The following is a 24,844-nucleotide window of genomic DNA, read 5'->3' as shown; positions in this document are numbered from 1 at the left end:
TTATTTTATTTGAAATTGCCCACCGCATAGAAATAAAACGAAATTCATTTTATTTATACATGTACTCAGCAAGTTGACCTAGACCTAAGATATTTTATCTTGACATGTGATGAAGAGATACGGATTATCCTCTGAACAATAATTTTCTAAAAAAAAAAAGCAAATTTTGATAACTTAACTTATAAACCCACCTTTCTTCCCTAATTAGAAGATGGATTCTGGCTTACTTTCTTGGATTAGTGTTAGACAGGGATACTACTATTTCTTAACAATGAGATGAGGCAATCTATGAAGGAAAGTAAAAAAAATGAAACTTAACCTTCTTTTTTTTTATGTTAGATCAATCACTTATTGAAAAGATTCCGTACTAGACGATTTTTAGATTTTTTTTTATTTAATATAATATTTCCACTTCAAATAAAAAAAAGAAAATATATAGATTTTTTATAGAATTATGATTAGAATATGAATACAAATGTAAAATAAAAAAAATGATATAGAATTCTATAGAAAAAAGAAAAAACCTTATAAGCTGGTCATACCATTTGGTTATATTGACAATTTTAAAAAACTGATCATACTATGATCATAGTATGATGGCGGTTGAGCAAGTATGCCCCCATCGTCTAGTGGTTCAGGACATCTCTCTTTCAAGGAGGCAGCGGGGATTCGACTTCCCCTGGGGGTAGGGTACTACGAAAGGAAGTTGATCATGGATTATCCATAAAGTTAGAATAGATTCTTCCTGGGTCGATGCCCGAGCGGTTAATGGGGACGGACTGTAAATTCGTTGGCAATATGCCTACGCTAGTTCAAATCCAGCTCGGCCCAATAATTCGCTGTCTACATAACCCTTTTTGTTTTGCATAAATGACAGAGAAGGGTAAGAAAAAAAAGGTCAAATTTCAGGGTATAGTTCGACTTTACTTTTTTCTTTATTTCTTGTGTTTAGTTATTTTTTTTTTCATAAAAAATTCCGAAATGAATAGAGTCGGGAAAATAATCTATTTTTTTTGTAAAAAATAGATTATCAATCGATTTGATAATAATGCAAGGATTACCCAGTAATCCGTCTTGCTCTCACTAAAGTGATATCCATATAGATATCAATATATCACTTGTTACTTTCGTTGTTACAAAACAAAAATTTGAATTTCAAATTGAAATGATTAAAATGAAATCGTAAGAAGGAATATGTAAGCTACCCACTTGATTTCCATGGGATTGTAGTTCAATTGGTCAGAGCACCGCCCTGTCAAGGCGGAAGCTGCGGGTTCGAGCCCCGTCAGTCCCGGCGGATTCAATACATCAACTCCCCTTTTTGTTTCTGGGCAAGGGGATGAAAATGGTTTCATTTATCTTTTTGTTTTCTTTTTTTTTTTTCATAAAGCAAAAGAAAGGGTCGATTATTTTAACTAGGGTAGAGAGACATATGTAAATTAATTATAATTTATGTAAATTAATTATAATTATTGAGAACACTCAACACTTCAAGAAAGAGATACTGTATGGAGTTTCCGCTTTTTGTCAACCGCTCTCCCATTAATTCGTGTAGGAAAATGGAATAGGGTAGCGTATAATACATTTGTCAAGAGTACATATATATACTTTTCTTTCTGTGAAGTCAAGGAATTTTAAATAGTTCGAATCCAACCAAGGAAAGAGGTTTTTTAAAAAATAAAGATAAAATGCGTCTTCCCTAATGAATATGCTCTTTTAAAAGATTAGAGGCGATGTCGAATAAAAAACTCGTAAGACAAATTAACTCGTTAATTTTTTTGAATATTTTCGTTTTTTTACTGGGACTCGTCTTTGTCACATTCCCTTTTTTTTGTTTTCCAAAAAGATGACAAACCCTTTCAATTTTTTTTTTTTTTCAAATTGAACTTCGTACTTGTTTTCTCTATATTGATTTCTATTGTTTATTTAAGGTTCTTTAGAAACCCTTTTTGTTCGAAGTCGAAAAAGTTTTTTATGATACTTCATCAGATGATTGTACAAGGAAAATAAACAACTAGGTTTTAGAAAGGAAAGCTGGGAAAAAGAATCATAAATAACTTTTTTTTTGATTGGATCAGGAATCTCATTATGTATTCGGTGTGGATAAAAGATCTTCCTATGTTATACTATTAAATTCTTGACGATGAATCGATTTTATAGCTCCGATATTGTTATTCATGATATTTCTTTCATTCGATATCATCGAAATCTAATTAATCTGAGTGAGTTTACAAGCGAAAGATTTCTCATCTCTATGGGATTAAATCCCGAGATATTCCAAAGAAAAAAAATAATAATAAACGATTAAATTATGGAAGTAAATATTCTTGCATTTATTGCTACTGCACTCTTCATTCTCGTTCCTACTGCTTTTTTGCTTATAATTTACGTAAAAACCGTTAGTCAAAATGATTAATTTGAATAAAATTTTACTATCAATGACAATAAAAAAAAAAAGATTTCAATTTCTCGTCTTAAATGAAAGGAATGCATTAAATTCAGTAGTATCCTAAGGGGCCCGCTAGTATGAGTATGGTAGAAAGATATCTCTTTCTACCATACTAGCCATTATGGTTATTTTAATGTATAAAGATACAAGTGAAATATCTTAATATAAAGAAATCCACCTATATCTCTCTTTTTCTTTATAAACGTCAATATAAATGAAATAAAATATGAAATGTATGTACATACTTTCTCAATTTCATTTGTTTGTTTGATCCATTTAATACGGATAATCCCAATTCGATGGAAGCTTCTTCAGATTTCGAAAGGGGTTACCCCATGAATGGTTAACCGTGTAAACCTTGATATAAAAATAGAAAATGAGTCAATAAAACATACATCCAATTTCTAAAAAAAAAATATTAAAAAAAATTGCCGAACGGTCTAGAAAACGAAAACAGTTGATACGGGTTGATAGAGTTTGATTATTACCGCAATTAGAAGTATTTCTAGAGTCCACTTCTTCCCCACACTACGAGAGAGAGGGAAAATGTAAAAACTACCATTAAAGCAGCCCATGCGAGACTTACTATACCCATGTGAATTCTGCCCCCTATTTCTATGAATATGAAGAAACTATTCCATTATTGTTCACTAATAATAGTGAAATCACTGGTGCAGAGTCAAAAAAAGGGAGAGGTATTTGGTCACCATTGACGAACTACTCCAAAAATCCACTTATCTTATCTTATAATGAGTTATTCTTAATTATAGAATTTCTAGTAGAATCGACAAGATGTAAACACAAGCAAACGGACATTTTTCGAAGTATCCAAGGAATCTGACTCACATGTAGAAAGAAGAAGACTTTTTCTTTCTTTTATGATTTTTTATTTTTGGAAGTAAAATGAAAGGCAATTCTTAATCTAATCTAATATTTATTGAATGTCTGAGCATTCCGAGACTTTCATGAGTCTATATCCAAAGTATCTTAGGTCCTTTCCAAAACTATTAATTAAATTCCCTCTCTGGCTATCCAATCTAATTGAAAACTCAGTAAATGGAACTAAATTAGTAGTGGCAAGTAAAGATTTACAGATTGCCCTCCACTACTTGAAGTTTTCCTTGAATCTGATAGGCAAAACTTTAGGTTAGATAATAGAACCTCGAGAGCCGGGGGCTTAGAATAACGAAAAGAAAGTATCAAGAGTCTTTTCCTACGTTTGATATTTAAAGTATGTTGTTGAGGCGGCACCCGGATTTGAACTGGGGAAAAAGGATTTGCAGTCCCCCGCCTTACCACTCGGCCATGCCGCCAAAACGATAGAAACTAGATTCCAATTTTCTTTTTCAACTCCAAAAAAAATATATATATAGATTTTAAGTCACAAAATATAGAATCTAGTACAAACCAGAACCATTAACTATTGACTGTAAATTCATTACCTTTTTTGAATTAAAATTAAAATCTACTTTTTTTTATTTCTAATAATATTAAGAAAATCATTAGAAATACATTTATAACTCATCTATATTGAGTTTTTTTCAATTAAAAAGAAATCTTCTTCAATTTCAATTATAACAGTAATTATGAGTATATGTAAACCCCAGAATCAGAACATACGTTATGTTGTGTTATAGAGCTATAGCTCTATAATGGGGTATTTTATCTCTCTTGAGGAGTAATTCTCAATAAATTTTTATATTTCAATTTTTCCCTTGACTTAAAGAGAACATTTCCTTTTTGATAAAGCACAGCATGTGCTGTCCCAAATAGAACTGTACCACAATAAAAGAAGAAAAAGAGACATATATATCTGTGCATTCTTTTTTATTTTAATAATAAAAAAATTAATAAATAAAAAAACACAAGTTTTCTTTCAATTTTTTGATATTCTAACTATTCTATTCAAAATAGGGAAAAATCAATCTCTTTTCTGCAAATCTTTTTTTAAACAATGAAATACAAATACACGAATAAGAGAAATGAAGCAAGTTACCAAATTGGACTTGTCTTCCTCGTCAGAATTGTCGTCCGCCTTGGACCGCTTGCTTTAAAAACCAAAGCCCCCCTCTCGACGCTCATATCTTTATTTTTTAATATTCTCTCTAACAATTCTTAAAATTTTAAATCAACAATGGCGGAATCAAAGACAAAATTTGCAGAAGTCAGGGAATGGATCATCGAACACAAGCTTCGTACCGTTGGTAAATCTCTCACTCTTAATTCCTGTGTTCATCCTCCAACAAATCCTTTTCGTAGCTTTGTGTCCTTAGCGTGATAAGAACGCACGAATCGAATTTCGTGTGATTTATTCGTGGTTGTTCATCGTTATTATTAGATCTGTGGAATTCCTCAGATTTGGATTTTTGGATCTGAGTTATCTCAATTTTGATACCTCTTTAGGGTTTTGTTTTGTTTTTCAAAATCGAAGTTAGTCTGTTGCTTCACAATTTTGTGTGGATTTGGTTTCGTAACATTGGAGATGAGGATACATTTATGAGTTTTGTGTTTCTTCTGATACATTTATGAGTTTTGTGGTTCTGAATTTGAAATTTGTTGGTTAGGTTGCTTATGGCTAAGTGGTATCTCTGGTTCAATCGCCTATAACTGGTCAAAACCTGCCATGAAAACCAGTGTCAGAATCATCCACGCTAGGTATTATTTTTCTAAATCTTAATGCTTCTATTATATATGTTTCTTTTAAATCTTGGGTTACATATAGCCTTTCTTAGATGGTACAAGGTGTACATTATTCAATTCAAAAATCTGATTCTAAACTTCTTGTGTATTTCATCAAAGTAACTTTGTTTATGTACACTCATCATACAAGATCATTTGGCATAGTCACAAACTATATCAGTTAAATGAAAATTGAAAACTAATGCTTGAGAAAGCATGGATTAAACTTTGTTATTGTTTCTTCATTTCTTCATTTCTTCACTGGTTAAATGTGGAATCATCATTTTATTCAATCTTTACTATGAGCTGCCTTGTTTCCCATCTGTTCTGTATTGCTAGACAAATCTTCTCTTTTATTCGATCATATATATATATATATATATATATATATATATATATATATATATATATATTAAAATCTGTCCATTACAATTTTAAACTTTTCTTAGATTGTTTCTTTGCTATGCATTGATGATGATGTGATACAAGACTACGGTTAGGTTGATTAGTCCATTGGTTAGGACATTTTATTTAATTAGTTTTGGTGCTTTAGTTTATGAATTTGGTTTGCATAATTTCCATTCTACGTTAAAGTATTTACTATAATTTACTAGTGTTTTGATTAAGTTGTATCAAGGCCTATATAATGGTCTTTATTGATTAATGAGAAACTAAGCCCCAAGAATTAACCTTAATCTCTAAGAGAGAATTAGGGTTAAGAGGGAGCTAAGCTTTCAATCGTTTCTTAATTCTCAAGCAAATAGTTGGTTCATAACTGATGATGATGATGATGATGATGATCTTTCAATTCGTTTATAGCGTTCGATCTCTCACACATTTCTGTATTGGATCATGTTGTCAGGTTGCATGCTCAGGCGTTGACATTAGCTGCTTTGGCTGGAGCTGCTGCAGTGGAGTACTATGATCACAAATCTGGAGCCACTGATCGTATCCCGAAATTTCTGAAGCCTGAAAACTTAAATAAGGACTAAAAGCCCTTATCACCATGGCTCACCCCTCCCTATTCTGTTATTTTAGGCATATAATAGCTCATGAAAAACTTCATGTTTCTTCAATATTTCTTTTGTACTTTGAAATGGATTAATCCTGGGTTATATATTCCCTACGCCTTGCAGCTTTTCTGCAAATTACGGGATGCAGAAATGTAAAAGATACGTATAGAAGCTAAATGAATAAAACTTTTTCATATTTACATTCGATTTTTTAAGCATGGTCGTTTTGTTATTAGCCTATCCCAAAATTCACATTATTCGAGAACTACAGTATGTGCCCCCTCATCGGAGTTTCAGTATGACATTTGAAAATGTTTTGACAGAAACTATGTACATGATGAATGTGTTGAATATTTCTTTGTAATTTGTTCAATTTTCTAATCTTTTTAGTTGAAGGGGTTAGAATAAGTTTGTTTAACTCTTTCAACTTATTCATCTCAAATTGTAAAAAGTGAGTTGAATATTTGTTCAACTCTTTCAATTTATTAATTGAGTGCAACCATTTGCATCCATAAATTAATAATTCTAGACAACTAAAATTTATTAATTTATAGAGTTTTTAATTTATCAAAAAAATAATTTAAAGAAATTTTCCTAATTTGTTAATTCTCCACACCAAAAAAAATGTTTTGAAATAAGATTTAACCATTAAAATTAATACTTTTTTTTTGTCAACCAAAAAATAATTAGAAAGAGACTCCAAGGTTGATAATCCAAACTAGAAGAAAAGAGTTTACAAAAGAGAATGCAGAAATTAAAGATCTAGACGACCGGGCAATACAATCCGCTTTCAAAAATTTTGAGCGAGAAATTTTGGACAAGGAGAAATGAGGGAAGGCAGTCCGTAGAAGGAAAAGATCGTCCAGGAGATTAGAAAAGGCAGTCTAGTCGCCAGAAGCGTGAACCATAGCGACTAAATCTGCACAATCCGTCTCGCTGACAAGAAACGCTGTTTGCAAGGATGCACTCCATAGCCCAAATCAGGAACTCCAGCTCTACGTGGAGTGGGGAGGAGCTTCGTCGGAGACATCTAGCACCTAGCAATAGAGTCTGGGCATTATAATTACCACACTACCAACCGATACCTGAAGTGGGCTCACAACCCGACAGCCTCGAGGGAATCACAGTATCCATGGATACGGGACTAGCGGATGGAACCACTACCGGAGACTATGCCTCTTCCCATAATATTTTTTCACTTACAGCCTGCGTAAGCACCTCATTCGGGCCGAGTTGTGTACCTTGAAAAACCTTTTTATTCTTATCCTTCCAAACCGACCATAATATCTAGGGTAACTGATTAAATGACTCTTGATCTCCTAAAGGAGATAATCCAGTCCAATAGATGGAATCAAGATTCGAGTACACAGACACATAAGGAAAACCCCCTAAAGAAACCTGAAACGGTGTCGAACCCCAAATCTGACATGAGCGAGGGCACTGAAACAAAGTGTGGTTGATTATCTCACACGCTGAGTCACATCTTTTACACCTGGTATCACAATGGACACCTCGATGAGCTAAACTATCCATCATTGGAAGAGAGCCATAAGCAATTTGCCAAAAGAAATGCTTAATTTTTGGAGCGACATGGAGTTTCCATGCCTGGGCTCTTAAAGCCGTACATGTTGGGCCATATTCGACCTCTTTTGTTATCTCCCTTGCCAGTTCATAGCCAGAACGGACCAAATATTTTCCAGATTTAGCATAATGCCAAACCAACCGGTCTGGCTTAAGAGACCTGCTTATAGTCATTCTCCGAATTATCAGAATGTCCTCCAGATCCATAAACTCCTAGAGAATAGGTAAATGCCACTCCCTGGTGACCGGATTAATTAAATGATTTACCATTAAATTTGGATGCAAAGTTTTACCCCAACCATTAGTTGGTCTAGGGTGTTGATCCAGAATCCAAGGATCTCGCCATACCGAAATATCTGCACCAGTACCAACTGAAACGACCCGACCTGTTTTTTTTAAATATAATAATTAACTAATTCAACTAGTGGTCATATACCCACTAGCCGCCTAACCACAATCAAACCAAACAGCAGAAAAATAACCAACATATACCATTAATCAGTAACCAATAACGAATAAATAAGAAACCAATACTAGTGCTAATTCAACCAAGTCATAAAACATAAAACCAGCAACCTAGCAATGTTCTACTGACTCAACTCTAGCAACCTAACAGAAGCCAGACAACACATTAACGAGCCAATAGAACAACCTCCTCTTCATCGCCTTGAATCCACGATCACACTTTGCCTTTACCTACAGCACAACACATATGAGATGCGTGAGTATTTTATAAACACTCAATGAGGCAATCATCCCATCTATCGGGCTATACACACAAGAATTGAGACATCTCTAACCATCAAACAACAATCAACAAACAAACAACAAACCAGGAAAACTGCATAAACCGACACCAACCTATGCATCGACCGACACCAACTGGGGTTGCATCGACCGACACAAGCTTGCATCAACCGATGCAAGGTTCACCTGCATCGACCGACACCATCACTACATCAACCGATGTATGCTCGACATTTCACGAAATCCCTAATTGCATCGATCGACGCCTCCACATGGCATCGGCCGATGCTCCTCGGTCAAATCGCGCTGTCCTCACATTACATCAACCTACGCATATAGTGCATCGATAGACAAACATACCGAGCAACATCTTCCCCGAAGCTCCTCGCCGGATCCTCGTCCCTAAACCACAAAAACACAAGCAAATGCCACAGAAAAAACCTCCCAAAGCCTCATTTGACTCAACAACGTTCTAACAAGCCAATGAATCAACCATATAACACATAAACAAGCAAAATATTAGAAATCTCAAGCTTAGGTAAGCCATGGTCTTACACTCACCTTTGCCAAGAATATTCTGACTCTAATACGACAGATCTACACTCCTAGCAAGCTCCTAAAACGATCCCAGCTATAGATCTCCACAAGAACAGCTATGAATCTCCCAAAATCATCAAGAACAGCTTCTTCTCTCTCTTTTCTCTCAAAAACGGCCAAACTCGGCCAAACCCATGAGTTTCTCCTTTTATACACTACTCCATGGTTTTTCCTAACCCCAAAACGCAATGTTTAACTTACTCGCTCTACGACCAAACCGGGATTCCGGTTCGCGGATGTTACACCAACAATCCACCTTGCACCACGCATTACCAAGTCATTGGTCGAGAAAATGTTGTTCCAACCAAACGATGGTGAATATGGCTTCTTAGCCAAAAAAAGGATGCTTGTTCGGAAAATATCAACCTTGCATCACCCGGGCAAACAGAGAATTTGGAAACTCGATCAAATGCCAATATTGTTTAGCGAGCATCGCATCATTGAATTTTACTAGAGCTCTAAAACACAATCCTCCATTATCTTTTCCTTCACACAACTTAACCCAAGCCACCCAGTGTAAACCACTATCCTTATCGCTGGAGCTCCACCAAAAAAATTGAAATGGCGCTTGTTAACTTGAACGTTAAAACCTGAGGAAGTGTAAAGCATGACATTGACGCGGCCATCCAAAGCTACTAATTTAATCAAAATTTCCTTCCCACCCTTTGTTAGATGCTTTGCCGACCAACCATAGACGCGGACATCCAACCTGTCACGAACGTAAATGAAGACCTTATTACGGGAGTTGTAACGTTCCGACCACCACCTCTTAGTGGTCCTCATGTCCAATCCCAGTCCATGGGTCCACCTTCCTTAATGGGCGTCACGTCATCTCACTAGGCCCATGAGCCCATCCATATCCAACAGCCGGTTTGCTACGTCCAGGAGACTTTAAAGACTTGTTTCTGTCTCTACAAATAACAACATGATCTTTCTCTATGTTTTTTCCTCACTCGCACAGTTCCAACAATCACTTCCCGAAAGGTCACCCATCCTGAGACTACTCCAGCTCAAGCACGCTTAACTCTGGAGTTCTCTCAGGACCCTTGACCGAAAAGATAACTGCATTTTGGTGACATAGGTGGTCAAATCAATTCTTTTAAACATCTCTGCATGTCCCTGAAACCAGGATGTCACAATTCACCCCCACTAACAGATCACAATGTCCTCGTTGCGCACAAAGACCGTCACCCCCGACGATGTGAGCCCACTCGACTCCACACTTGTCTGGGTTTGGCTCTGATACCACTTGTAACGCTCCAACCGCCATCTCTTAGTGGGCCCCATATCTAATCCCAGTCTATAGGTCCACCTTCCTTAATGGGCCTCACGTCCTTTCACTAGGCCGGTTTGCTACGTTCGGGAGGCTTTAAAGACTTATTACCGTCCCTACAAATCACCACATGATCTTTCTTTGTGTTTTGTCCTCACACACACAGTTTCGACAGTCACTTCCCGGAAGGTCACCCATCCTGAGACTACTCCAGCTCAAGCACGCTTAACTCTGTAGTTCTCTCAGGACCCTTGACCAAAAAGATAAGTGCATTTTGGTGACATAGGTGGTCAAATCAATTCTTTTAAATCTCTCTGCATGTTCCAGAAACCAGGATGTCACAATTCACCCCCACTAACAGATCGCAACATCCTTGTTGCGCACCAAGACCGTCACCCCCGACGATGTGAGCCCACTCGACTCCACACTTGTCTGGGTTCGGCTCTGATACCACTTGTAACGCTCTAACCGCCACTTCTTAGTGGGTCCCATATCCAATCCCAGTCCATGGGTCCACCTTTCTTAATGGGCCTCACGTCCTCTCACTAGGTCGATTGCTATGTCCATGAGGCTTTAAAGACTTGTTACCGTCCCTACAAATCACCACACGATCTTTCTCTATGTTTAGTCCTCACTCGCACAGTTCCGACAGTCACTTCCTGGAAGGTCACCCATCCTGAGACTACTCCAGCTCAAGCATGCTTAACTCTGGAGTTCTTCCAGGACCCTTGACCAAAAAGATAAGTGCATTTTTGTGACATAGGTGGTCAAATCAATTCTTGTAAACTTTTCTGCATATCCTTGAAACCAGGGTGTCATAGGAACCCTCAAGTCTTTCAGGAATACCCAACTAGGAGCCCATACCCTCTTCTTTAGAAATACCAATGACGGTTTTAAGATGATCTTTAACATGTACTTGGACTTTCTTCCCAAAAAAGATATATGATTTCTCGAGGTTGACCTCTTAACCCGAGGCTTTACCATATTGACCAATAATATCCATAACCTTCTTACACTCCTCCTCCTATGCTTTACAAAAAAATAGGCTATCATCTGGAAAAAACAAATGAGAGATAGGTGGAGAATCTCGGGCCATATTAATACCTGTGATTTCAGCCTCCCTCTCAGCCTTTTTAATATTAGCAATCAACACCTCCGTGTAAATAATAAACAAATACAGAGAAAGAGGATCCCCTTGACGTAAACCTCGTTCAGGTAAAATAGAACCAAGAGGTTTTAATAGGACTTGATAAGATACCGAACTGATTCACCACATAATCCATGAAATTCATTTATGATCAAAACCCAGCCGAATCAAGACCGCTTCCAAAAACGACCATTCCACAAGATCATAAGCTTTACTCATGTTTGTCTTAAAGCCGAAAAATCCTATTTGCACCTTTGATTTGTCTTTGACCCATGGAACATCTCCTGAGCAATAATAATATTATATGTAATCAAACGTCCTGAGACAAAAGCCGATTGTTTCTCCGAAATAAGAGACGGTAAAATTCTCTTAAGTTGGAAACTCAAAATCTTAGAAATAATCTTATATCTTACGTTACAAAGATACTCAGTCAAAATTCCATCATTTGTTTCGGCTTATCCACGTTCGGGGTAAGACAAATATTTGTTTCATTTAATCTATTGTCAAACTTACCAGTTCGGAAAAATTCTTTAACCAAAACAACCAAATCCCTTTTTAAAGAAGGCCAAAATCTCTGATAGAACATAGTCGTCATACCATCCGATCCTGGTGTTTTTTCCGGATGCATAGCAAACGAAGCTTTATGCACCTCCAATTCAGAGATCTCCTCGTTAACTCCCTATTCATACTCTCTGTAATCAATGGATTAACTTCTTGAACCATGTCAGAAATACCAATAATACTGGACTTTCGGAACATCGCCGAAAAGTAAGAAGTCACAATACTATCCATTGCCTGCGTTATGTGTGTTTAAAAATCAAATTCATATAATTTATGTCTTATCGAGTAATCTTAACAATTTCGTATGGTTCTTAAGAAACCATAACAACCACTTTTTTTTAATTTTATTATATGTTAATAACAATTGGATTTGAAACTCATTTTAATAGTGATCAGGCATCTCATCCCTTACATCAACGCTTCTAGCTCAGAATGTAGTCGGACATACTCCTTCCCTAATTCATCTTGGAGCAAAACCATCCTAATCCTAAAAAAGAGTTTTGATCTTTCCAGAAGTATCTTATAAACCTTATAAAACTTAATGATTTTGCATACTTAGAAATGGATAGGTAAAATGGACATTTTTGGAGAATGAGTATTTCTGAAATAATTCCCATATTTTTATGATTTTTAAATAATTAAATTTAATTAACATAACTAATACGGCTATTACATAATAATTTATAAAATAAATTCACAATAAAGGGAGTAGCTTTTATATTATTATTTTTACATAAATTTCCTTTACTTAAAAAAGGTTTTTTTTCTATTCCTATAAACGTTTTTTTTTGAATATATACATATACAGTATATAATCTAGATGTAATCGTTTTCACATCTACCTTTAAATTTAAATTATATTTCTTCATAAAAGAAATTTCAAACATTTTTTTAAGAATATTTTTAGCCCAAATCATTATCTCTAATAATAAATGCATAAGAAGTAAATAATAATGTGACAAAATGTTTTAAGAAATAAGAAACCAAAAAAGACAATATTTTTATTTAAATAATTGTTGGTGGAGTATTTTGGCTATTTTAGTATCGCTTTAGCAAATATTTTTGAATCTTAGGAAATTTTGGTAAGTTATATTTATAAGGCATATTGTATATGACCAATTAGCCATATTTCCTTAAATATGCATTTATTTGTTGACCAAAAAAATGTATGCATACGTTATTTTCGTAAAAAGATAATAAAAAACCAGTGCTTTAAATAGTCGTTGACTCGAGTTGGTATATTACTATATTTATAATGGAAAATATCATAGAGAAACTGATTGGAGAAAAACTACAAAGAATAACTTATCAATGGCATTACATCTAGTGTTATGTCTCTGTGTTTATATGTTTACACAAGGTGCACAAGGCAACATTGATGTGAGACTCCTTTAACTTATGTTTATTTGATATTTTTTCAAGATTTTCATTTATACTTTTACAACTTTTCTCTATTTTTTCTACAAATTTTACAGGATTATGATTGTGTTGATATATACAAACAACCAGCTTTCCAACACCCGTCGTTGAGAAATCACAAGATTCAAGTAAGATAGTAACTAGCATTAGATATAAATTACTAAGATATGATCTTACTCGATCCCATCAATTCAGATTTCTCATATCGAGTTAGAACTCCAAAATTCTATTTATTTATTTTTTAAAACTATGTTTAAATCGTATTTCATACCAAAAAAAAAAAAAAAATCAGTTTTCAGGTTTCATACTATCATCTTGTTACGGTTAACGATGCATTCCAAAGAACATTTTGGAAAAATATGTAAATTTTAGTTTATATATTAGAATGAATAATTGTGATCAATCAATCAACTATGAAACAACAAGTTCGAGAAACATTTGTTGTGCCGAATCTTACTTTTCTTTTATTACTTGTGATGCATATAGGAAACATTCCGTTTAGATGGCAATACTGAAAGAAGCAACAAATCTATCACACAAGAGCATTGTCCAAAAGGAACAGTTGCAATTTTACGAAAAGGAAATGAATCTCAGAGCATTCATTTGAATTCAGCCGAGTATTTAGGTCAACATGTATGTCTCCCTCAACGGTTTTGTTTTTGAAAGGAGTTACAAAGACTCATTTAGTTATTAAGACTAATATACTCACTACATTTACAGTTTGCAACAATTGAGACCATGCAAGATGGAACTATCTATGGAGGAGCCAAAGCAGAAATAAGTCTTCATGATCTAAAGTTGGAAAACAATCAATACAGCAAAAGTCAAATATGGTTAGAAAATGGACCTGCATCTCAACTCAATAGTATACAAGTTGGTTGGGCCGTAAGTTCATACCACCGAGATATGTGCATTTCACAAGCAATCATGTGGTTTTAACATACATGCATAACTATATGTTTATTTTTTTCTTTTCTTTTATTGTAGGTGCATCCAAGATTATATGGTGACAGTGTCACAAGATTAACAATATATTGGACTGTGAGTATTTTAAGTTAATATTATTCACATAAGAACAATGGTTAGCTTAAAATAAATATGTAACAAATATTCTTACATGTAATGTTTTTCTTATTTGAGGGAGACGGTTATCGAAAAACAGGATGCTACAATATGCAATGTCCTGGCTTTGTGATTACAAGTCAGAAACTCATTATTGGAAATGAATTTTGGGGGTCATCCGTCTATGGTCAAATAAGCCTTACCATTGACATAGAAGTTTATCAAGTAAATTTCTCTTTAGTTTTTTTACGAAAAGATTTATAGATTTAGTTTCAATGAAACTATAAAATTATTTTAACCTTTTAGATATTTTTTTAAAGTATTTTCTTTTCGTTTTTTTTGTTTCATATGTATTAGGATCCAATCAGCGGAAACTGGATACTTAACATATTTGATGAAGTAATTGGTTATTGGCCGAAAGAGTTATTTACGTACTTAAACAAAGGAGCTTCTCTAGTAAGATATGGAGGAAATACATATTTATCTCCGGACGGAATTAGTCCTCCAATGGGAAACAGACATTTTCCGGTTGCAGATTTTAAAAAGACAGCACATTTTAAAAACATTGTGGTTAGAAATTCGTACTATGAAAGAGTTTATCTTGAAGATGGGAAACTAAGATGTCATGCTGATTGTTATAGTTGCTATAGGGTGACATATTGGGGTTATCTTAAATCCACTGGAGTGGCCTTTTCATTTGGAGGACCAGGTGGAAATTGTGGTGTTTGATGAATTTTATATATGTATCAACCAATTAATTTCAAAGTTTGAATAAAAAAAATTTCTCTAATGTTATTTTTCTTACCAAAGTCCAAACGAGAATCTTTAAAATATGTATTTTCAAAAATACATTTTTTCTATGTCACTTTTTAAAAATACTCTTTAGGAGGTGTATTCAACTTGACATTTTAAGTGATTTGTGTAAAAGTTACAAATCCTATGTTATTCAATCATGTATTTTAAAAAGTATCATGAAATCCACTGTTATTCAACTGATGATTTAAAAATTTACTTTGAAATCCATTGTTATTCAAAACAGTTTGTGGATTTGGATTTTAATAAGTTTTAGGGATTCTGGAGGATTTTGGAGGATTTGTTTAGTTAAAAATACAGAAATACAAATCTCATGGTTTTAGGTGAGATTTGAAAGAATTTTACCATAAATCATATCAACTCCCCTAAAATCTAACAAAATTCCAAATTTTCTAAATCCCATCAAATCCTCCAAAATCATTGTTTCAATACACCCCCCTTTATTGGTGTCTATTTTCAAAAATACTCATATTTAATATATTAAAGGGAAAATTACTAGTTTGACCCAAATTGAGCAGTTAACTGCTAGATTAGCTCATAAAATTTGAGGGTTAGTTGGGTTATTTTCATGCCTAAAATATCCTTTTATGCTTTGTTAGGAAAAAAGTCAATATTACCCTTGTTTAAAAATTCCTATGATTTTTTTTTTTAAATAATAAAAATCTGCCAAACAAGTAATGACAAACTTTTTGTTAAGTGGCAGATTCTTTTGTCCATAGTAGATTTTTCTTGGCAGATTTATTTTGGATGGCAGATTAATTTGAAAGTTTAACGACATATTAGTCTTTTACGGCAGATTTTTGAAGGATGTAAAGACATATTTTTTTGAACAACAGACTTTTTTGTACGCGACAGACTTATTTATAATATCATGACAGATTTTCATTATTTAAAACAAATTATTAGGAATTTTGTGGCAGATTTTTTTTATTGTTGTAACAGTTTTTTTTTTCTTTAAAAAATCTGCCACATTGTGCGACAGATTTATAAACGGAAAAATAATTACTAGTTTGACATCTAATGGTAACAGATTTTTTTTAGTTATGACTGATTTTTGGATTGAAGAAAAAATCTTTTGTTTGATAACAGATTTTCTTAAATCTTTTTAAAATTGCTATATTGACCTACATTCATATTATAAGTTGTGGCAGATTTTCTTATGTTATGACAGTTTTGTTTTTTTCAACTATAAAATTTGCTGCTTACTAACAGATTTATTATATATGAATACAATGATAACAGTTTTTTTTTGTTAATTTAGTGACAACAGATTTTTTATCTGTAATGACAGATTAATTATTTTGGAAGTTAATGACATTTTTTCTTATATTATTGCTTGATAACAGATTTTTTTCAGGGTAGTGACAGATTTATTATTGTGTTTTGCGATAGTTTTTCTTTACGGTTAAGCGACAGACTTTTTAAGTAATTGACATATATGGCAAGAATCTAGGGTTTACCTTATTATTTCGTGGTTGTCTCGTGCCTCCCTCAATATCGACTCTAATTTTTTTTCTCTTTTCGGTTCATCTTATTTTTTCCATAGATTCCTTCTTCCTTCTCTCCAATGTGGATTTAATCATGCTTTCTTTCCTTCTGGGGTTCATAATCGACTTCTCTATTATTTTCCTTTTAGGAGATTTTTTTTTTCATCGCTTCCTTCATGTTTTAGAGTGTATTTGATCGTTACACAACAAAGAGAATATGAAGCAGGTGATTCTCGTTTGTGGTAATTGGATCTTCAACGACAACAAATGGTTGTTTGTTGTCGATAATGAAAGGGGTTTACGAATTCTAGAATGTAATGATCAAAGCAGTTTTGATGATTGCATTGGAATGGTATATGAGGATTACAGACTGGATAACAAGGTATTCAATGTTGCGTTGAGTTACAAGATCTCGAAGAGGTTATTGCAGGATTTACCCGCTGATACACCAGCAGTTATTATTGATAATTCTCGTCAGTTGCACACTTTTCTGGGACAATTGAAAAGGGATACAGGTCGTCTTTGTGTTGAAGTGAAGAAGAAAATACGGACTGATTTGAATCATAAAGGTAAGAAACAAGGAAAAGATGAAAACGATTTGGTTGGAGAAGAGTATCTTGATTTGGCCAGCGAAGCAAAACATGAAGAGATCTATGAAGATGATATTAGATTTGATTATTGTGAAGATTCTGACGGAACAGATTCTGATGATGAGAATTTTACCCTGTATGGAATTCTACCAGAAGAAGAGGATCATAAATTGCCAATGAAGAAAAGGAGTTAATTGTTCCCTCATCATCCTCAATGGTGTGCGAAGTGGCATCGTTTGGTATATCAGCATCTTTTGCCTCTTTTCTTTCTTTCTCCACTGCTTTAATCCTCTCACTCATCTTCTCTTCTAACACAGTCATTTTCTTTTCAACAAATGTTTCAAATTTGCTCTCCAAAGCATCCATTCGACTGTTGACGGTCTTGCCCAACTCAGAAATAGTCTCATTCATTTCTTCAATCGCCCTCCAAATATCAACAGAAATTTTCTTCTCATCTTTATCTTCCTACAATAACATCTTTCTTAAAATCACAATAGAGAAAACAAAATTGGTAATAAAGTTAATTGAAGAATAACGAAACCTTACCTCCATGTTTGTTACATTTTCTCCTTGTTCATATTTAGGATCACTATCTGTCAATCTCTTTTTCTTAGGATTACACCCTCTTTCGTCCTTCTCCTTAGCAGCTTCAACACTTCTTTTCTTCTTTTTTGAACTTATACCAACTGTTTTGACACAACTCCAAGCATCTAGAGACAAACGGTTATGAATGAGATCTTTAATGAGCTCGTCTAAGTGTGGATCCATATGCTCATCTGCGTCCAACCATAGAGGATACATGTTTTCTTCTGAAACATGAACCATATGCCTAACACGAACCTACAAGCCATGAATAAAATGATTAGCGTTGGTAATAACTTTAAATTCACACAAATTATAACAACATGTCAAAAGTATGTTTTTCGACAATAGAAGCAAACTAGCACCACTACTAACCTGCCCATGCAACTCCTTCTCTTTTTTGATGAAGTTTGTGAAGTTGATATGTTTTCTAGATGATCGCCAATCAAGAAGTGGAACACCACTCTTTTATGTCCTTCTTAACACATAACTTTCTCCAATTCCAGTAACACTCTCATACAACCAAATCAACATAGCATGAACACACCCGTGTATGGTGTACGAAACTCTATCGTAGTCAACAATCTAAACAGAATTCACTAGACTACGAAAAGCCACCCGACCCCATGGATGTTTTTCAAAAGCAATTGGATCTAAAACTATCTTAGCGGACACCTACGGGATTTAAGATGTATGATGAATTCCATGTATGCATACTGACAATAGACATAACCTACCAACCATCATTCTCTTATCAACATCCCATGTTTTGCTAAAATCAATCACCTTTAGCAGCTCACTCCACATAGGACCATCAAGGGTTGTTGGTATTTTCATTTCTTTCCAGAAATCATGGTGATCAACATCAAAGTTGTCTAAAGGGTCAAATGCATCACAATTTAAGCTTGTTATCTCCGCAAACTCATTTAAAGAAAATCTAATTGGCCTATCATCGATCAAAGACCAAACCTCATGAATGTTGTTGATTCTCACCTGATGTGTGAGTAGATAATAAACTCTCTGCCCAGCCCATGTATATTCCAATTAAGCAAACTTTATAAACACTCCAAGAGATGACTCCTTCAGTTTATCCCACACATCTACCCCTAATCCTTCTCTCAAAATTCCAATTTTCGACACATAACAATTGTGGTTCATGCTCCTATGTTGGAGAGGCGATTTCCCTTCTTCATAAAGTAGAGGAGGATATTTGATGCTATTGCTTGAAGATGCCATTCCTAAAGATACAAAGAAAAGAATCAAATGATAAATGATAACGTTATTAAAACAAAAACAAAATTGATGAACACAAATCTCTCATTTAGGTAACACAAAATTGTTAAATACATCTAATCCAAAAACAAAAAACTAATCTCTCATTTATAGAAATCAAAGAGAAATTGATGAACACAACAGTTCAAATAAAGCTAAATCATTCGCAAGTTGGGAGTTTTTATTATGTAAACACCACAAAGTATAATGCATCGCTCACCATGTGAGTTCTTATTATACATTACTGATGAAAAAAAACAAAAAAGAACAGCATCCCAAATAAAAAAATCCCAGAAATTAGTTAAACCTGAAAATCAGAAGCTGGAGGAATTCTGAACTTGGTTTCCTTTAAATTGTGTTTGGAACCGAAGATCTGAATCATCATAAATACAATAGAGAACTTAAACAGTTGATAAAAACAGATATGATGAATGAAACAGTGTGAGGGGGAGGAAGGAGAGAATTGAAAACATACCGCCGCTTGAGTTTGGAGATGAAAGAGAGACGTGGAAGAAGCAGAAGGATCACGGGAGAGACACAAGTGTTTGGCAATGGCTGCAATTAAATAAGTCAAAGAGAATCAAATAAGCAATATGAACAAATCGACACACACAATGATAATTATAGACACAAGAACCATTCAAAAACTAGAAATGCTTCTACTTATCGTTTACAATAATCAAGAATTGGCATAACACAATAGTGTCCAGAAGCACAATTCCTATCTAATTAGCAAAGACGTTCGCTGGTTTACAATTTTAAGAAAGTATCAAACAGATATGAATAATCTAAATTGACGAATAGAGAGATTGGTGCATGATTAATCTACAATTGCAAACAATTCAATAATCGATTCTAATAAGGATTGAAATAACAACACTCACCGCCGGACTAAATCGACCACCACCGAAACCACTATGGTTCTTATTACGCCGGCCGAAGATGAGAGCCAACTACGACTATTTGTATGTGGCTGTAACAAGAGGGGACCAGTGATTGCTCTTCTAATTCGTCGGCGGACAAACCCGACAGATCAACAGATCGAGTTTCTTTTGGTGTACCGTAAAACCTCTCCTTCGCCGGCGGATGTGTCAATGTTTCGGGTTAGAGAAAAATAAAAATAACTGATGTATGTCGGGTTTGTTTGGTTTGATAAACTTGATTTTTTTTCTTATGTTTTTATTTCCTTTTAATTTTTTTTTTCAAGACAACAAAATGGGCTTTTGGTAATTTAAACATAAATTGTGTTAATCTAGTTTTCCCTAAAGGGAGGGTGTCAATCGAGCAATATTTTTCCAAATTTGTGTCATTCTGGTCTATTTTCACTATATAAAATGACTACATTATAAACCCTAAACCCCAAATACTAAACTCTACCCCTAAAACCTATACATTAAATGTAAAATAGAGAACCCAAACTAAAAAAATATATAAAAATTAACTTAACATATTGTCATTGTTAAAGAGGTCAAATGGCATTTCTAACAAATTCTCTATTTAAAATGATAAGGTTCAATATTAAAAAGAATTTTAAGCCCAATATTTTTAGCTCTTTCTTTCTTCTTCTGTCTTTATCATTATGCCTAATAATAAATGCATAAAAAGTAAAAATAATGTGGAAATATCTTTTTGTTAACGAAAAATAGCTAAATTTTAACACGTTGTTTAAGTTATTAGTGACTAAAAAATTAAATTTAAGTTGTATTTTTTTTTAAAAAAACTTTTCTTTTTTTAGTGTTGAAAATTTTAGAATTATATTTTATTGTTAATTTTATGATTTAGCTTGTAGCATAACGCACGACAATTTGATCTTTTACATAATACTAATTTAATCAACTTAGCTAGAAATGTGTATTACTTTATTATTAATAGTGTTAATAATATAAGAAAATGATGGTTTACCCGTGTAGCACTGAGTTAATGATATTTTAACTTTTTAAAAGTTAAAGTTATTTAAAATAAAAAACTAGAGTAAAACAAATAAAATTTAAATGTCTGATAAATCAAGTTCCATGCTCATTCAAATTCTGAATCATTTAGGTTTCTTTTATAGTATGACTTTGAACCATTGTTCTAATTTTCTAGGCGACGTGGGACATTAAATATACATTTTTTATTCATCGAGTGAGTAATATATGTCCGTTTAATAAAATTTGAATCACGTCTTATGCAAAAGGAAATCACAAATTTCATTAAATAAATGTATTATATAATAATTCAAAATAATTTAAACATAAGAACATATACTTGACTAAAAGTAAAAAGAGAATCATGTATTTATGTTTGAATTAGAGAAATGCCCCAGAATACCATCAATAGTTCCTAATTTACCATCCATTACTTATTTTTCCACTAATACCATTATTTGTTAAATAAAAAAACCATTATATCCCTATGTTATAAACCAACATGAGTGAAGCTTTTGGATTTTGTTCTCAAACTCTCTCTAAGTATTGTCATCGTGATTCATCATCTCCGGCGATTTCTGACGGCTCCATCTATCTTTGATATCGTTCGTCTCCGTCTTCCTCCGACATCATTTATCTCGTATTCCTCCAACTTTGTCAATTTGTTTGACATCTCTTTGGTTTCATCGACGCCGGCAACAACGATTTATTCATTCTCCAATTCACCATCAGATCTGAGAGATTCGATATCGATGTTGATGAATCTATCGAATTCAAAGTTGAAATCGACAAAAATGACTGTTCCAAGGCCATCATTGTGTCTAGATCCGATGATGCTCCCGACAAGACAACAACGGTGGTGATTAATTTGGCTGTTGCATTGTTTGCGTTATCATCAGAGATAAATTAATGATAAGGTATTCTCTATGCTCTGATTGCTTGATTTTACCATTTGATTGTCATTCTAAAATTTTACAAAATTTGTTGTTTATAAAATTCTTCTGTAGTTTTTTTAATCCTTTAGCTAATGACACACATTAATCTAGAAGTGTTTTTTTGGGGTTTCAAGGTAATTAATAAGACTACTAGTGTTGCAAAACTAGTTTAATTGTGAAGTGATCTTCGTGTATTATAGTTTTTAAGTTGAATTATGTTTATAAAGATTGTACATACTGGTAGAGAAGATGTGAGTCATGTAAACCACATTTAGTTAAATGCATATAATCCTTTCCTTTTGTTCTTATTGTATCAATAGGGACAATATTGTAGTCACTCCAATATCTCTTCTTACCAGCTACCAAACCACTTACATGTTTGAAAGAGATTTGGTGTTTGTATCTATATGTGTTAAGAATGAAATTTACTCGATGGGAGTATCAACAATACACAAATGCTTTTTGCAATAGTTGTTGCTGTGAGTAAAGATTATGGAATATAGAGTTGGAAATTTCTTTGTGCTTAATATGATATCAGTTCTCATATATATCTTCTTTTGTGTTTCTCTAGTAGATATTGAATGAAGAGGAGATGGTATGACTAGAACAGTAAGATATATAGTCTTTACGAGTTAGGAAGGCATTCATAAATTGTTGTTTTACTTATATGTGTTTATGTTTGTAGGATTTTTATCGACTAAGTGGATGTGTCATTACACTCAAGTGTTTGATGATATACATGATCGCTAATATTTCAAGGACAAAGCAGAGTTGACGATGAAGATAAGAAAATGGACAATTGTGTGGAAGTTTGAATGCAGGTCATTGTGGAGGACCTTCCTAAATTCAATGATGTCTTCCTAAACATTAGAAAATCCTCCCTAAATTTAAAGAAATGTAATTTTAAATCTTTGTTTATCTTCTTGCCTCACTGTATAACATATTACTCATTAGTGAGGGATAGTGATTGAAATTTGTTCACATCCTCGTGTTTTACCTATATACTATAATTTTAACTTGAGGTATAATTGTATTGTTTAACGGTGGAGAAAAATCCAAAAGGTCTTCCTAAATGCCAAGGGCTCCTTCCTAAATTTCAAGGATTCCTTCCTAAATCTCAAGGATTCCTTCCTAAATTTCTATTAGTCTTTCCTAAATGAAAATAACTAAATATTGGAAGAAAGTTATCAAAACTGTTATACACTAACGTCATCTCAAACATTATACAATCCTAGATAGATGAAAACAAACAAATAGTTAAGTATGCTTTGACTTCTTTGATGCAATCGTAGTTTGTAAACTAGTTTATCTTTAATTCAGATCTTGGCTCATATCCTATGTTGAAATGGAGCTTAGAGTTTGATATTTGTAGGGAAAGAATCTTCCATGTCCTGCAACAACAACAAAAAAAGAGTAGATCGTGTCAGGAAAATCATCCTAAAATATATAGATCATTTCCTAGATTCTCAACAATGTTTCTCAATTTTCAACTATCTTAATCAATCAACGTTTATGTGAGAAACAGTATGGTATGAATGACTTCATGAGTTAGCAGAAAGCAAAAAAAAGTAGTCACAAGAAACCACCTTTCGATCAATGTAAGTTTCTAAATTAAGAAAAAACACAGATGGTGTCAGGAAAATCATCATAAAATACAAAGATCATTTCCTGAATGTTCATCAGTGCTTCCCAATTTTCAACAATGTTAATCCAATCAACTTTTATGTGAGAAACTCCATGATATGAATAGGTTCATGAGTAAACAGAAAGCAAAACCAGTGGCCACAAAGAGCCAAATTATCATTATGAAACATATCGTATTATGAAAGTCTTCCTAATATATATATATATATATATATATTTTTTTTTTTCCTTAATTTTCAACAGTGCTTTCCCAAATTTTCAACAAACAAGAAATCTACAGTAGTCAGTCAGGAACACGAAAACACTAAACCATGCCAGCAAACCAAGCTTAATGTATAAAGATAAACTAAACTGAAACATAAGCAAATCCAAATTGTATAACTGTGACATGTATAAGCTAATCCAAGTTGTAAGTAGTTCTTCTTGAATGATCAAATCAAGCATGTAACTTCACTGGTTAATCCAACTAGAATGACACAAAACCATCTCAATAAGCAACATGAACATCCAGTTGCAAGACTCATCACAATGACACTTATAATTAACTTGTCTAGGCAACATTAAAACGACCAAGTCAAGTACACTAAACAAAGTTATAGTTAGAAAAGACAACACCAATGGAATAAACTATAATGCAACTGAATATAAACTACCATCAACCAAACTCTAGCATCCCTATTCTAGCTAACAAAACTAGCATCACCATTGTTACACGGATAAGAAAATCCACAATAATTTACATGTTTAGGAAGAACAAATCGTTACATGATGAGGACAATCCACAACAGATAAATTTTAGTAGAAACCATAAGAATCTACTAAATTTTGCACCCAATAGGTTTAGGTTTTTGTGGATTTAGTAAACTCAAAATCACACACACATAAATCTTATAATGTTTTCAATTTCTACAATAGAAAGAGAATGAAATGAATCTTACCTATAAACTGCAATGACCAATGCTAAAGCGTTGTGTGGAGAAGATTGATCACCAAAGAAGAAGAACCTCAAATACAAATCGCAGCAACGACGATGAGGCAAAGCAAGGCCGAAACGAGGGGTAAGGATGGTGGTGTCTAGGGCAATGC

General features: G+C 33.6%; 2 protein-coding genes, 2 non-coding genes and 1 pseudogene across 4 annotated transcripts; 3 read left to right on the top strand and 2 right to left on the bottom strand.

Annotated features, from left to right (window-relative positions):
* Positions 1-1,220: 1,220 nt before the first annotated feature.
* TRNAD-GUC (transfer RNA aspartic acid (anticodon GUC)) lies at positions 1,221-1,294 on the top strand. The gene has a single exon. It is a non-coding gene; the product is annotated as a tRNA-Asp (tRNA).
* Positions 1,295-3,691: 2,397 nt separating this feature from the next.
* On the bottom strand, positions 3,692-3,762 carry TRNAC-GCA (transfer RNA cysteine (anticodon GCA)). The gene has a single exon. It is a non-coding gene; the product is annotated as a tRNA-Cys (tRNA).
* Positions 3,763-4,347: 585 nt separating this feature from the next.
* LOC104707022 (uncharacterized) lies at positions 4,348-6,341 on the top strand. Its single transcript, XM_087482169.1, has 3 exons — positions 4,348-4,653; positions 5,014-5,104; positions 5,991-6,341. The coding sequence occupies exons 1-3, from the start codon at positions 4,584-4,586 to the stop codon at positions 6,118-6,120; spliced, it is 291 nt and encodes a 96-aa protein (XP_087338295.1). The 5' UTR covers positions 4,348-4,583; the 3' UTR covers positions 6,121-6,341.
* Positions 6,342-13,320: 6,979 nt separating this feature from the next.
* Positions 13,321-15,323, top strand: LOC104736735 (protein neprosin-like). The gene is made up of 7 exons (XM_019234564.2): positions 13,321-13,427; positions 13,523-13,594; positions 13,953-14,099; positions 14,187-14,351; positions 14,454-14,507; positions 14,607-14,753; positions 14,886-15,323. Exons 1-7 carry the CDS (start codon positions 13,359-13,361, stop codon positions 15,255-15,257), a joined length of 1,026 nt encoding a protein of 341 aa, XP_019090109.2. The 5' UTR covers positions 13,321-13,358; the 3' UTR covers positions 15,258-15,323.
* A 3,361-nt stretch (positions 15,324-18,684) lies between these two features.
* LOC147929483 (uncharacterized) lies at positions 18,685-19,236 on the bottom strand (annotated as a pseudogene).
* Positions 19,237-24,844: the final 5,608 nt, after the last annotated feature.

Source organism: Camelina sativa, chromosome 13 (assembly GCF_030686135.1).
Source record: "Camelina sativa cultivar CO46 ecotype springtype chromosome 13, ASM3068613v1".
NCBI lineage: Eukaryota > Viridiplantae > Streptophyta > Magnoliopsida > Brassicales > Brassicaceae > Camelina > Camelina sativa.
The sequence above is the reverse complement of the archived record's forward strand: the minus strand, read 5'-3'. Positions and strand labels throughout refer to the sequence as shown.

Bases quoted from the DNA above. Each gene is read 5' to 3' on its own strand.
- LOC104707022 (XM_087482169.1), top strand. From the start codon at position 4,584: ATGGCGGAATCAAAGACAAAATTTGCAGAAGTCAGGGAATGGATCATC. The intron at 4,654-5,013 runs GTAAATCTCTCA...TTTGTTGGTTAG, and splicing joins ACACAAGCTTCGTACCGTTG to GTTGCTTATGGCTAAGTGGT. The intron at 5,105-5,990 runs GTATTATTTTTC...TCATGTTGTCAG, and splicing joins GTCAGAATCATCCACGCTAG to GTTGCATGCTCAGGCGTTGA.
- LOC104736735 (XM_019234564.2), top strand. From the start codon at position 13,359: ATGGCATTACATCTAGTGTTATGTCTCTGTGTTTATATGTTTACACAA. The intron at 13,595-13,952 runs GTAAGATAGTAA...TGATGCATATAG, and splicing joins TGAGAAATCACAAGATTCAA to GAAACATTCCGTTTAGATGG. The intron at 14,352-14,453 runs GTAAGTTCATAC...CTTTTATTGTAG, and splicing joins GTATACAAGTTGGTTGGGCC to GTGCATCCAAGATTATATGG.